The following is a 13,523-nucleotide window of genomic DNA, read 5'->3' on the forward strand; positions in this document are numbered from 1 at the left end:
ATTATATTTGTGGTAACGCTTTCTCTTTAGCAATGTTAAATTGATCTGCCGTATGAAAAACTCACAAATGATTAAGTATGAGAAAATTCTGTGGCTTATTTGACTTGTTCACATTTAAAAAGGTTGTTTCTGATGACCACTGGAAGAAGTCCTCATCCCAGGATGAAGAGAAGACAGACACACAGAAGGTCACACCCAGGAGATGGAGCTCTGGAAAAAGGTCTCGGCCCAGACCTCTCTCAGACTATGGCCAAATGTCAATCAGAAGTATCTCTATACCTGAAGATGCAGTTGCTGTGGAGTCACAGAAGACAAACTGCACGGATGGAGAAAATCAGCCACGACTGGCTTCTGTTGGGTCTGCGATCCAAAGCAATACAGTAGGCTACAACAGAGGGCGAAAAAGAAGACCCATCTCTGTGATAGGTGGGGTCAATTTCTATGGAAGCGGTCCAGCAGAAGAAATAGAAGGTCTGCTGACACAAGTAAGATAAGAGATGTGCTCTCTGCAGACTGCAGAAGACCCTTTCACTTCCTTGTCTCTGTCTTCAACCTAGAAAATAGAATGGATGCTTCCTTTTCTTCCTTCCCTTTTGTCAAGCTGACTTCATATACTTACAATTCTGCTTTCCTTGTCACTAATTACTTTGTCTTGATGTTAAAAAGCAAAACAGCATGGAATAAACCTGATACTGACTTTGGGATAATCTTTTTTGTATCGTAAATTACCCTGGTTTCTTTCTTGGAATGGTTGTTACTTCTCGTATTGGTTTGTAAGAGCTCACCTGTGTGTCATACATCTGTGTATTTAGTCACCTTGCAGGGTGTAGGGCCTGAGGAACAGCGGACTACAAACAATATGATAATAACATAATAATTGTCAGTAATTTCATGATGTCCAAAAACAGGCCTGTTCAAAACATGTGGCATTAGCTGTGGTGTTCAAAATGTTGGTATTGGCATATCCAGGGTACTTAAAAGCAATAAGGAAGTCGCTTAAGAAAATTGGTAATAAATTAAGAAATTAATGAAATAAAGAGTTAAGAAAACTGGCAACGTGAAAATATGCCTGCTTGTGTACTACTAAATTGACCTTCTGGAATGTAGGAAGCCCCAAGGAAAATAGTCAGTGGTTCAGCTAGCACTTGACCAGTACTCATATGCTTACTTGCCTGCTCTGTTGTCTTAGGGAAGAGAAATATAAAACTTCTGAAAGATAAAGATAGCTCCTTTTTTTCAGGGAGGTAGTCTTGAAGTGGTACAATGTGTAGAGGAACTTACTGTTCTGTTGGTAGTGATGGCCCTGTCCTGTAGGAGGTTACAGAGCTCAAAGGCTTTTGTGCTTGTAAGGTGTCCTCCACCTTCTAGTGCTTCCTAAAGTAGTTCTCAAGTTAATAAAGCAACAAAAGAAGAGATTGCTGTGGTCAAGACCAAAGCTATGGAGCATTCCCAAGAGGGACACATTTTCAAGCCAAATGATGGCCTTCCCAGGCCTACCACTGAGTAATAGCACTGGGGAAGGAAGGAGTCTGGATTAAAGCCTTCCAAGAAAATATTAATTGCCCAGAATGAAATAGCTTTGTTGTTTAATTGGCCAATTACTTGTCTACAGTGATTAGCATTACTTCTATTAGCTATTTGATGCAATATATCAGACTTACTATTTGTTGTTACTTAGTATCCTGAGATATTGCTAGAGTACTGAGGAGATGAATGAATGTTGGGGTTTTTGGCAGTCTTTAGTAAATTTGTAGCTGAATTGCAAAAACAGGAATAATGAACCAGGAATACATATGTAGAAAGAAGTACTTTATGTGGGATTTTCAAGGACTGATCTTCACCTTGCTGATTTTTATTCTTAGCAGCTTTGAATACCCAAGGGAATATTTTAGAAGCATAATGTTAATTCCTTCTTTGTTGTGTTTTGTTTTCATCTGACAGCTTAGGTGTGAGAAGCAGTTTTCAAACAATACTAAATCATTGATTTCCTAACAGTGTCAACAGGTCATAAAAAAAGCCTTGATGTTTCAGATTACTCGATAAAAGGGCCTATGAACAGTAATCACTGAAAGATAAGGGAAGATTAAAGACGTGTTTCTCTGAAGTTTGTATGATGAGGTTTTGCTGTTCAAGCGTGGAGTTGTTCAGGGATGACAAAATTAGACTCAATTTGTAAATAGGTACATTCTCTAATCATAATTAAGCAAATGAATGATTTGACAAAAGAAATTGTCTTCTACATAAAGTTACAAGTAAACAAAGTATTACCTCTTTTTAATGTGACTCCTGGGATCTTCAGAGCAGGGGATCATTTAGACAATTATTTTGGTCTTGTAAAACAACTTTATTTCACTTGAAAGCAATACATTTATTTGAAAAAAGAAAGCATCCCAGGAAATGAACACAACTTCCAGCTGTAGAATTAATTGTTGGTCATTCTTCCACTATTCAGATGGGTGTTTACAATGTCAGCCCGAAATCAGTTAGATCCCAGAGTGTTTAGGGATGGAGTATTACAAGATGAAAATTATAGTGCATGCCTGATTGTAAGAGAAGGTGTTAGAGTTTTTAATTTAACAAAGAGCTGTAACATTATAAAATATTTACCGTGATGATGGTGGGTACATGATGTAGAGTTTAAGCAACATCAGGTGCTTGAAGTAGGAGTGTTCACTGCTCCTGTAACTAGCTGGACTACCTGAAGGGACTCTTCTTTGCACCCAAGCTGGGCTGGCGGGGTAGGTTGCTTACTGAGACCTGATTTTCTCTATTTCCCTGCAGCCTGCCACACGGCCGCCGGTTCCTGCACACCAGGTGCCCCCCTACAAAGCCGTCTCCGCCAGGTTCCGCCCGCTCACCTTCTCACAGAGCACCCCCATCGGCCTGGACCGCGTTGGGCGACGGCGGCAGATGAGAACATCTAATGGTAAGATGTGCAAGTCCTTTTAACTCCCTGGGTCTCAGCTTCCTATCCCAGCTTGGTCAGCAAATAGATCACTGTGGACTAGGAAAAGGTGCACACAAACTCTGTGGCAAAGTAGTACATGGTTAAGTCGCTCAGTTCTTTATCTTTCTCATCAGTAGCTTGTCCTGCTGTGCTCATGTAAAACTTGTTTTTCACACGTGCTGTGTGACATTGTTGTAGTTTACTATACTGCTTGTGCTCCTGTATTTTCCATTGTCAGTGTTCACATACTTGCCTACAGGTAAAAATGGAACATGAAGGAAATAAGGTGTAATGTGCTTGTGTTCATAGACACACCACATGTATTTTACATTTTTTGTTGTCGTGCATTTGGCTCAACTTCATTTATTTATTTATTTATTTATTTAGTTTATTTAAGGTAGAAAAGCCTTAAATAATTCAACAACTTGGTTCAGAGAAGTGTGTGCAGCTGCAGTTGCTCACTCTGGGTAAATGGAGCCCAGACAGGTTTCTGGTACATTACAGTGTTGTGATTTAACAGATTTAACAGATTTTAACAGATCTGTGGTTTAACAGGTTCTTGGAAAAGATTGCCTTTTTAGGCAAAGTTAAGCAAAAGATTGCTTAAAGAGCAGTACTCTTTATCAGCCTCTGATATGTCCTGTGTGTTTTTTCTGTAATTGTTTGCTGTTAGCATGCAATGCTGTCAGGAGTTAATATAAAGTCATATCTAGTATTAGTGGAACATTTTTTGGCAGGTGATATGAGAAGAGCCTGGGTTAGTGCAATTTGTGTTCTTTCACTGTGAGCATAATCTGAACAGTTACTCGTGCTTCTTTGATGAGTGTCAGAAATGGCAAAATGTTCACTTTAGATCCTTCACTGATAATAGTGAAAAAAGCATTGCTGGGAGCCTTCATTCTGCCTCCCTGTGCATAGAATCAGTAAAGATGTCTGGATGAGGACTTGCTATGACTGAAGCAGGGAACCTAACAAATAGCATTTTCAATGTTTCTGTGTTAAAGTCGTACATATATTTACTAGTACTTGGCTTAGATGGTTCTAAGTTTTAGTCTAATAATATCAAAATTCTGCTCAAAAAATCTGTCAACTACAAATTAATTTATATAAGAACATTTTGAAACTGCATTTTCCAGCCCAAAATAGAGCATGAATATTGGGCAGGTTTTTTTGGAACATGCTTTCCAAGAAAAAGAGTTCATAATTTCTACCTATGGCAATGAGATATATTATATATGCAATATCAGTGTTTTCCTTTTAATTTATATTGTAGGAAAATATCGGGAACTACTTTAAAATTCATGTCTGGAGCATGTCCTTGCTGTAGGTACCTCAGTATAATCAATGATCTACATTAGACATAGAGGTGAATTGCATCTAATTCTGCAACCCTTGCTGAGATGACCACACGGTGTCTCTACCCATGATTTGAGAAAGACTACCAACAGATTACCAGGTTTGCCATGACCTTGTTTAGAAAAAAGAGATTATTTAAGTATCACAGAGTAGGAATTATATATTTTTTTTTAATTTTAGTTTTCCTCTCCATTTTGTATATGGAAATCACATGAAATTATATTACTTAGTTAACCTAGACAACTGCCTGAGAGTAGTATATTTCCAGATATGTAGCTTTAGAATAACTGGTCTCCTCAGTATAAGCATCATGATGACAAATGCACAAAGCAAGATTTCTGCCACTTTTCAAGACAATAAATCTAAAGCAGTACTGATTATGCTAGATGTGACTTTCATGACTTGTTACAATAAACATAGACATTGAACAGGAAAAGCTTTTTAAATCAAAGCCCTGAAGGCAAGTGGGGAATATCATGGGCTTCACAGTTTAAAGGCAGTTGCAGAGATCTTTTAAGTAGCTCTAGTAAAAAATAATAAAGTGACCAGTGTCACACGTTCTGATCTCTTTCCTTTTTCTCTTAAATTCACAAGGCATTTCCTTGTCTTTGAACATGTGAGAGTTTTTTGTTTGCTCATATACAGTGAAATTTGATAACACAAAAGCCCTTTATTATAGGCAGGAATTCTAAACCCAAGCCTTGAAAACCAGTGGTATCTTATTTTAGTGACTTGCTAAAGCCTAATATATTGTATGGCTACTTTTATAACAATGGGAGGTAGAATTGGAGATATAAATTTTTAGAAAACAGCTGTTACAAGACAGTAAATCATCATACTGTAGGAGACAAAACCAGACAGTACCTAAGGGAAACTTGCCTTGAGACTCAATGCTAGTCTTGTGCTTACAGGTTACAAGCTTAAATTACATTAAAGAGGTTACCAATTTATCACAATAGAGGAAGTTTTTATAAGTATCTTTAAAACTATGTCTTTTTCACATACTGTGGTGTGGGGCTTGAATTTGGCTAAATTCATTGGTGAACTTCTTTGGATAGCCTCAGCTCCAAGTAGGAGGGGTGGGATTCAGCTCAAGTTTAAGTCACCTAAATTTAGTCTAAATGTGGGTACCTACATAAGAGTTGCACTGTCAAACTGCCATCACAAGCAGTGGTGGTCTAGGGCTTGATTCAGTTTCCTACCCCAGTTGTACAGTACTGTGTGGGATACCCGAATATCTGCATAGGGCTGACAGATGTGGCAGAGGACCTGTGGGAGACTATTCCTTTCTTCAGTGGCAGCTGGAGGCCAGTTGCTGTATTCTGCAGCCAAGGTGTCTGAAAAGCTCGGGGGGGCAGAAAGGCTCATTGACAGGAGTTCAAGGGGCATCACACAATCCATTCCTACAGGCTAGGCAGTCCCAGTGTTGCTGAGGACAGAAAAACCTCTGGAGTGGAGGGTGATGGCTCTGATCCTTTCAGGGATGGGAGTCAACTGACTCCAAAAGGTAAAACCTATGCTGGTGGGTGATGGAATCATTAGTTGCATAGATACCTGAGCTTGGTGATGCAAACAGGACCCAGCAATCTGTTGGGAGGAGCTGGTGCATCTGGGCAGTCCTCCGGACTATGGAGGGGAGCTGGTCGCCGTGAGCAGGACAGGAGGCACGCAGTAGAAGCAGAGCTGAAGCTGTCGGTTAGGAGCTAGAAGACCAGGAGCCCAATGGTAAAGTTGTCCGAAATGTTGCCAATCCCATGCTTGGTGTCAGAGAGGCCTTTGTACCTTCAGGCACCTTCACGCAGAAAATGGTATAAAAAAGAGGGAGATTTAGATTATTTATGAACCGAGGAACATTTGAAATGAAAAGATCCTTTGTTTTGTAAGCCAAAACAAAAGCAGGCTGCTGACATGCAAATCACAAGATTATAGAGTAGTTTCTAAACAAAGAATTAGGGGAAAGCTGGCAAGGTGAAGTAATACACAGTATGGGACAACGCATCCTTACAGGTAATGTCAATGATCACTTCTTCCTCCAACAAAGGATGGGGCAGAAGCTGGCAAAACTGTACAAAATAATCAGGAGCTCTTGGGCAAGTGTTTAAAAATGACTTAGAAAAACTGGAAACTCTGCCAGTTGTAGTGGAAGTTTAAAGAGATAGAGAAATACACATATTTTAAAGGAGCTACATGGCATAATGGGCATATTGTAAACGTGGTCGAAGGAGGATAACCACTGGAGAATATTACCATTGTGCAAGCTTTATAGGAATAACAGAAAAGGTTGTGCCAGTGAAAGAGTTTTTCGAATGTATTAAAGAAAAGCTAACAAATTGACTGTAGCAGCAAGTGGCACAGGATCTGTGGTCTTGAATGCCATGCCTAAATACTAAAAAGTATAGTAACGGGATTAAATTATGAACCGCCTGAGATCACACTAATGATGATAATAAATGTGACAAACTAATGAAATCTGAGAAGTGTCAAGGGCAGCAAACACAGTCATAAAAAGAGACTTAAATCACTGCTGTTTGCGTTAAGCATTGTAATGGGGCACAGAACTACATTTTTAGGTGTACCATAAATAACTTCTTGGTGCAGCTAACCAGCAAACCTACAGCAAGGGAGACAATTCTTGAATCATTCCTCAGGTATGTGTGCAGGAGCACACAAGAGCTACTCTGCAAGGGTGGGATGCTTCTACAGCTGAGCTTGTTGACCTTGATTGGAGGACACAGAGAATTTGGGGTGCAGTTCATTGGCCAAATTTAGACAGATACCGAATCTTGCCCTCTGAATCCATAATGCACTCTGAACCAATATCCTTTCAGGAGTGACAGTAAAAAAATCCAGTACAGTATGTGTTTTAATTTAAAAGAAGGAAAGGAATTAAAAATGAGAAGTCACTTGTGTAACAAAGGAATTTAAAGGAGTAGACAAAAGTGTTGAGTGCTTGCAGGCAGCATGGAGAGTGTTCAAGGACTGCATATTAGATGCTTGGAGCAAACTCATGCCACTTGTTGAAACAGAATTTGGAAATACCAGAAAAGGGTTCTGTCATTAAACACAAGGGAAAAGAAACAACGAGAAGAAGAAGCAGGCATCCTTCAGATTGCTGATTTGTATCCGAATAGAAAAAATAAACTAGTGATTTTGATGTAAAAGTACATGAAAATAGAAACAGTTTGCTAAAGATATAAAAATGAAGTCCATTTTCAAAAATGTGAGAACCCAGCAGACTGCCAGACAGCTTGTAGGCCTTGCCAGTGACTGTGAAATAAAACCTGAGCTCAAATTAGATAGCGGTCTGTCCTGAAATGTCAGTAAAAGTTTTAGAGTAACTAAATGAATAGTAACAAATTGCCAGAACCAGAACTCCTCAGGGATTTAGGAATAACATTGCAGAGCTACTGTCTCCAGCATGGGATTCATTGCTTAAAATTGCCTCAATACAAGGCAGGGGGAAGGCGGTGATGGGATAACTGTTTGTAAAGAAGTACCAGGAGGAAGCCAGAGAGCAGTAAACCAGTGAGCCTGGCATAATAGTACATAAAACATAAAAATAATGTAATTAGTACCTAGATAATATCACAGAGAGCGATGACAACAGTGGTAGACCCTTAGGGTGAAGAAGGGTCAATGTGCATTATGTAGAAGGAAGTTGTGCCCTGTGGATCGATTAGGTTTTCTGAAAAAATCAGTGAGGCTATGACTGGGAGACTCGGTGGGTATAGTTTAGTTGGGCCTTCCAAAGGCCTTTGGCATGGTCTCTTAATAGAGGCCTGGGATGAGAGGGAAGATCGTCCCACGTGGGAGGATCCAAGTGATGAAGCACTAAGAGAGGAGGAAAGTGGTTCGTTTTCTTAAGGGGAGAGGCCACGAGTGAAGATGCGAGGGACTGCGCTGGTGTTCGGCTGTTCAGTGTCTTCGCAGATAACGTGGGAAGGGAGGGAGGTGCAGAATGAAATTACAGTTTTTGCTTGTGGGCTGAATTATTCACAGCAGTGAAAACAGAAGCTGCTTGAACAGTTGCAGAAGGATTTCACACTAGGAAGGCACAGCGCTTTTCACTGGTGGCAGGTGACATTCGGTGTTGATAAAGGTGAGGCAGCGCACATGGAGGAAAACAAGCCTGGCGTGCTTACCGAAGAGTGGACTTTGAACTAGGTGCCTTTCAGGAGAAGCTCTTGCAATTGTATTAGATAACTAAAGTGTCATTTCAGCGCATGGTAACCATCAAAACAGTAAATAGAAGGGCAGGAGTTTGTAGGAAGGGAACAGAGAACAAAACAGAAAGCCTGATTGTGCCGTTGGTGTGGTGTGTGGGGGGCCATCTACCCGCTCCTTTCCACCTCATAAGGCATTTCTTACAAGGGACGACACAGAGAAAGGCAAAGAGGATAAGAAAATCTATTCAGTGTCTCTGTGTGAAGAATGATTAACTAGGCTTGGGCTCTTCAGCTTGGAAAAAAGAACAATGGGGGAAAAATGTCTATACACTGATTGGCATAGGGAAAATGAACAGATAATTGTTATTGTTTCCAGTAATGTAAGAACTTAATGAAATTGCCAGATAGTAAGTTCAAAACAAAAGATGGTTTTCATATTCTGTAAAATTAAACTACGGAACTAATTGCTACACATGATATCTCAGATCCCAAAAGCTTGCAGAAATTCAGAAAGTGATTTGAAAAAATTGGCTCATTAAACACCGAGATACCACTTCTGCCCCAGGAGGAATCTGCCGCTGATCTGCAGATAGCTGGGCTGTAGGAAAGTACATCAGAAAAACCCCATTACATGCCTCGTCTGGTTTTATGTTCTTCCCCGGGCATCTGCTGCTGGCCGCTGTCAGAGTTGGAGGGACCTTTGGTCTGCCCTGGGATGGGGGCATGGCATTTTCTTACGTAAAGCCTCATCAGAATATTGAGGAAAGAATAAAGTAGGGTTTATTACATGTTCAGAGTGATGTTAGGATTTATTACACATTCTGTACTTCCTGCAGTCTGCTCAGATTGTTTAAGCCAAACAAAAAGCAGTGTTTCAACTTCCCATGCTTGCTCCCAAACCACTGAGCTGGGATCAGTCACCAGAGGGGTATCTACAACCAGATTTTCACGAGGCGGTGAATTAGCTGTTGGTATTTTATTGTGTGCTCTCTGCAGTCTTTTCAGTGTTGGGGAAGCCTGCTCAGCATGCGTTTGGGCATGGTAGCTGGGCTGCCACTGCCAAGGACAGCCCGTGCCGCCTGTCCCCGGCTTATGGGGTGAGGAAATGAACCCTCCACCAGCTCACCCCAAACGAGCACTTTGGCAGCTCCGTTTAGGGCCACACAATTGCTAGCTGTGAGCGTGCAGAGGAGGGAGAACAGCTCTCCCCGCCCGGCAGCGGCCCACGGTCGCGCTTTGTGACTCATCGGGCAAACGCACCCGTTCTGTTCCAGTTTGCGAGAGTCAAGCCACAAGACTGGTTTTCAGAGATCATTTTTAATGTCTCTTCTCGAAGAGTGGCGTGGGTTTCGATCTGGTTTTCCCATGGCGGTTCAGCCGTGTTTTCCCCTGCAAGTAGGGTTTTGACATGGCTGAGGGCTTGAGTTCTGGCTGCTGAGAAGCGCGAAGCCTTCACTTGCAGGTCGCAGGGTTGTCGGCAATTCACAGTGACATACACGAGTGTTTCTTTAGCTGGTTCCTGTTTGTTCAGTTGTGTTTTACTGATTCTGAGAAGAATGCGTGGGTATGTGAGTAAGCATCTTGTAATACGTAGTACCTTATTTTTACTGTGCGATCCACCAAGTCTCCCTGCGGCAAGAAATAATAGGGAAGTTGGGCAGTTCAGAAAGGAATTCCTCCCGGTCCCCAGTCAAGGGCAGCATAGTCTGGATTTTTGTGAGAAGATGGCATTAACATTGCAGTGTGATGCTTGGCCTTTCAGCCTCCTTCCGAGGCTGGTGGGAAGCCACGTGGTTGTCGGTGGGTGTTGAGAGATGTCTGTGTGCGAAAATGGCTCGGCCAGCGTCCCGCTGGAGGAGGCAGGCCCCAGCGAAAGCACGGGCTGAGCCGAGCGATGACATGGCGTGCAGGTGGAGGATGATTCGTGAAGGTGGTGGAGCTTCCCAGCTCGTCACTGGAGGGCTGTGACATGCGTGCAGCGTGGAAACCCTATGAGCATGGGGTGCAGCGGGGGCTGTGGAGCTCCCACATCTGCTCACCCACACATGGGGGCGAAGCAGCACGGAGGTTGGGGAGGTAAATGCCCAGCTGGGGCAAGCAAAGGAGCTGGGGTACTGAAGCCCCGCTGCTCGGGCACCCTGTTTCCACTCCCTGCTTGCGGTTTGGGTGAGAAAATGCCTCCATCCCCCCCCTTTCTCCCGTGGGGCACTCTGCCGCAGCCTTGGCATTTCTGCTGCCCGTGCCCTACATAATGACACAGCATTTAGCAGCACGGCAGAAGTTTTAACAGCCACGCAAAAAAAAACGAACAAAAAAACCCCTCCTTTGTTGCTCCCTGCTGGACTTTTAGCTGGCGTAACGTGACAGAGATGGGCTGATACTTGCTGCTGCAACGCCAGGAACACCCCGCGCCCCTCCGGCCGTTCCCGTTGAGCGGTGGCGGCTACACCCGGCACCGAGCTCGCCCTTCTCTGCCGACAACCCAAGGCCCTCCCCGGCACAGCAGGGGAGCCGCCTCCCGCCGCCTTCCCGGCCCTCCCTCCCCACCAGCACCCGGCAGCCTCCGGCAGCCCCACAGCCCCAGCCCGTCCGTGTCGCCCCCCGGCTCCCCCCGGACCCTCCGTGCCCGGCCTCCAGCGGGCAGCGGGGTGAGGTGAGGTGGCGGTGGGGGCAAGGCACGACCCTTCCCTGCCGGGCCCCAAGGGCCAGGCCCCGGGCGGCGGCAGCATGGTAGCCCGCGGTGGGATGGCGAGGTTTTGGAGCCTGGAGAGCCTACAGATGGGTACGTGTGAGTATGAAGCGTTGCTTCGCTTTGTGGGTTGAGGGGGTCTGCTGCGACGGAGGGGGGCTTGGCGGCGGTGGTCCTGTGACAGGGGACCACGGTCGGTCCCACATCGTCCCTTTAAGTTTAGTGAGTTTTTGCATCCCGTCAGAGCGACCCAGCCCCGCCGCTCGCCGGCAGAGGAGCAGACACAGAGCGCGAGGGGCTGCTTTTCGCTCGAGCGTGACTACACAGACAATGCAGGCATGTGGGCTTGGTGAGGAATAACGAGCAGCGATCGGTCCCGAAACTGCACTCGTTTTTCATCTGGAGCTAAACGAATTAGGATGTTTTGATGTGCCTTCGTTACTGGAACGAACCAGCAGGCAGCACTGATGGTGCAGGAATGATGTATAAAGAATCACTGCGATGATTTTTTTGTTGTTGATTTATAAGCGAAAAATCGATTTTATGAATTATTTATTTGCAGATTTTTTAATAAAGCAGTTGCAGGAAGTTTCACGGGATGTATTTGAGAAGTTTATCAGTGCTCAGATTTATGAGTCTTTAAGGGGAAAAGTTTTTCATTTATTTTTTTTTAATTAGGGATTCAGCACCCTCACGGGTTAGGTTATTATGCCAGTAACGTGAGTGCCTATGTAAAATGCTGGGGGGTAGAACGGAGCAGTAGAATAGCCGCATTGTGTTACATCAAGATTATGGCATGTTTTGCACTTTTAAAGAAAGCAAAAATCTTTTTAGTTAATTTGTGCAGCTGTCAGCTTTGATCTCTTCCGCAAATCATTATTGGGGCGACCAGAGATGCTAGCAATGGTACAAGCACATCCAAGGCGGGGGGTGGAAGTGGTTCTGCCCGTAAAGCAAATAACTGACAGGCTGCAGCGTGCCTGCTCGTGGCACGGCATGGGGCACAGCAAAGCCATCTCCCCACCATGCTCATGCTTCTGGAGCCTGGAGCTGTGGGCACGGAGCAGGGCAGAGAGGCAGGGGGCTGCTGCTTCGCCCGCAAGGGGGTGGAAGCAGCAGGTTCAAGAATTCAGCTGAAAGATGCCTTCCCCTTGGAAGGGAGGAGGATGCTGTGCTGGCTGGTCCACGGCCCTCATGGGAGCTTATTTGGGACGCCACAACCATTGAAAAGGGAGTTCAGCAATAGCAGCACATTCTGAATATTATTTTTGATTGGAATTTTTGAGCACTGTGCGATCTTCAGACAATGTTTATTTGTGGCTTGGGCCAGCTTTAGGAATAGACCTTTAGGGATAAACTGAGGTGGACCTGAGGGTGCACTCAAGCGCCAGGCCATGAATACCTCGTGGTTACTAGCTCCTCCCTAGATCTGGTTTGGATGTTACAGCTGGCTTTCAAAGGCAAGCCTAGTATAAAAGGGTCCAGCACTGGGTGTATGGACCTGAGTCAGTTGGTATTACTGCACCCCACATCAGTCCTTCTCATTCGATGATATTCAATGGCTTATGCAGCTGTATAGACACGATGAAGCTCATTGTAGCTCTGACCTGTGCTTCTCTAAAGGCGTGGGGTGCCCACCCCTTACGATCCCACTGTGTCCCAGTGGAAATGTGCAGAGGGATGTGACAGAGCTGGGGGCTGGCAGTGGCCCCCTCTGGCTGCCAGTAGCCCACAAGAGCTCTCACGTCTGTGCTGTGGGGAACTGCACCAACACCTCTCTTCTGGTTCAGATTGTTTTACATTTCCTCTGCATTTAAAAAAAAAAGAAGTTTGTAGTTCTATTTTTAACACACACAAAAGAGAATATTTCTGTTTCATCACATGCTAGATGAGAAAATTACAAAGAAGAGTAAAAAGGATTTCACGAGAGAAAAGTGGCTTTCCTGAGAACCCTACACTTTCATTGTTATTGTTATATTTGTAACAACAAAGGCAACTCCTAAGCAATTCCTCTCACATTGTTTTGTTTTTGGAATAGGCGCCTGTATAAAAATGATTGCACAAACAGCTGTTCCACCTTTGTTTTAGCTGCTGCAGATGGTGGGACTGAATCCTCGGCGTTGGTGGATGACAATGGCAGCGAGGAAGATTACAGTTACGAGGAACTCTGCCAAGCCACGCCGAGGTACCTGCAGCCTGGAGGGGAACAGCTAGCCATTAATGAGGTAACATCCTGGGCTGCAATCTGCTGTGGGGAATCTTTGCATTGTTATTGTGATGGAGTGCATGTTTTCCACAGGCCTGAGGCTTCTTATTAATAAAAAGTGTAATGACTGCAGCCATCATGATGAAGTATCCAGCAGCA

At 44.1% G+C, this 13,523-nt stretch overlaps 1 protein-coding gene across 10 annotated transcripts in view; it reads left to right on the top strand.

Annotated features, from left to right (window-relative positions):
• The window catches only part of SPATA13 (spermatogenesis associated 13), a 158,990-nt gene that overhangs the window by 125,235 nt on the left and 20,232 nt on the right, over positions 1–13,523 (top strand). For 6 of the 10 annotated variants that reach the window (XM_013188183.3, XM_013188182.3, XM_048072805.2 and 3 more), the window contains exons 3-5: positions 123–485; positions 2,782–2,926; positions 13,247–13,383. In XM_013188183.3, the coding sequence (XP_013043637.3) occupies positions 123–485; positions 2,782–2,926; positions 13,247–13,383 (645 nt within the window). Of the gene's footprint in view, positions 1–122; positions 486–2,781; positions 2,927–5,752; positions 6,029–10,786; positions 11,258–13,246; positions 13,384–13,523 lie in introns of those variants that run through there. The other 4 variants (XM_048072803.2, XM_013188189.3, XM_013188187.3 and 1 more) reach the window with 4 other exon arrangements.

Source organism: Anser cygnoides, chromosome 1 (genome assembly GCF_040182565.1).
Source record: "Anser cygnoides isolate HZ-2024a breed goose chromosome 1, Taihu_goose_T2T_genome, whole genome shotgun sequence".
NCBI lineage: Eukaryota > Metazoa > Chordata > Aves > Anseriformes > Anatidae > Anser > Anser cygnoides.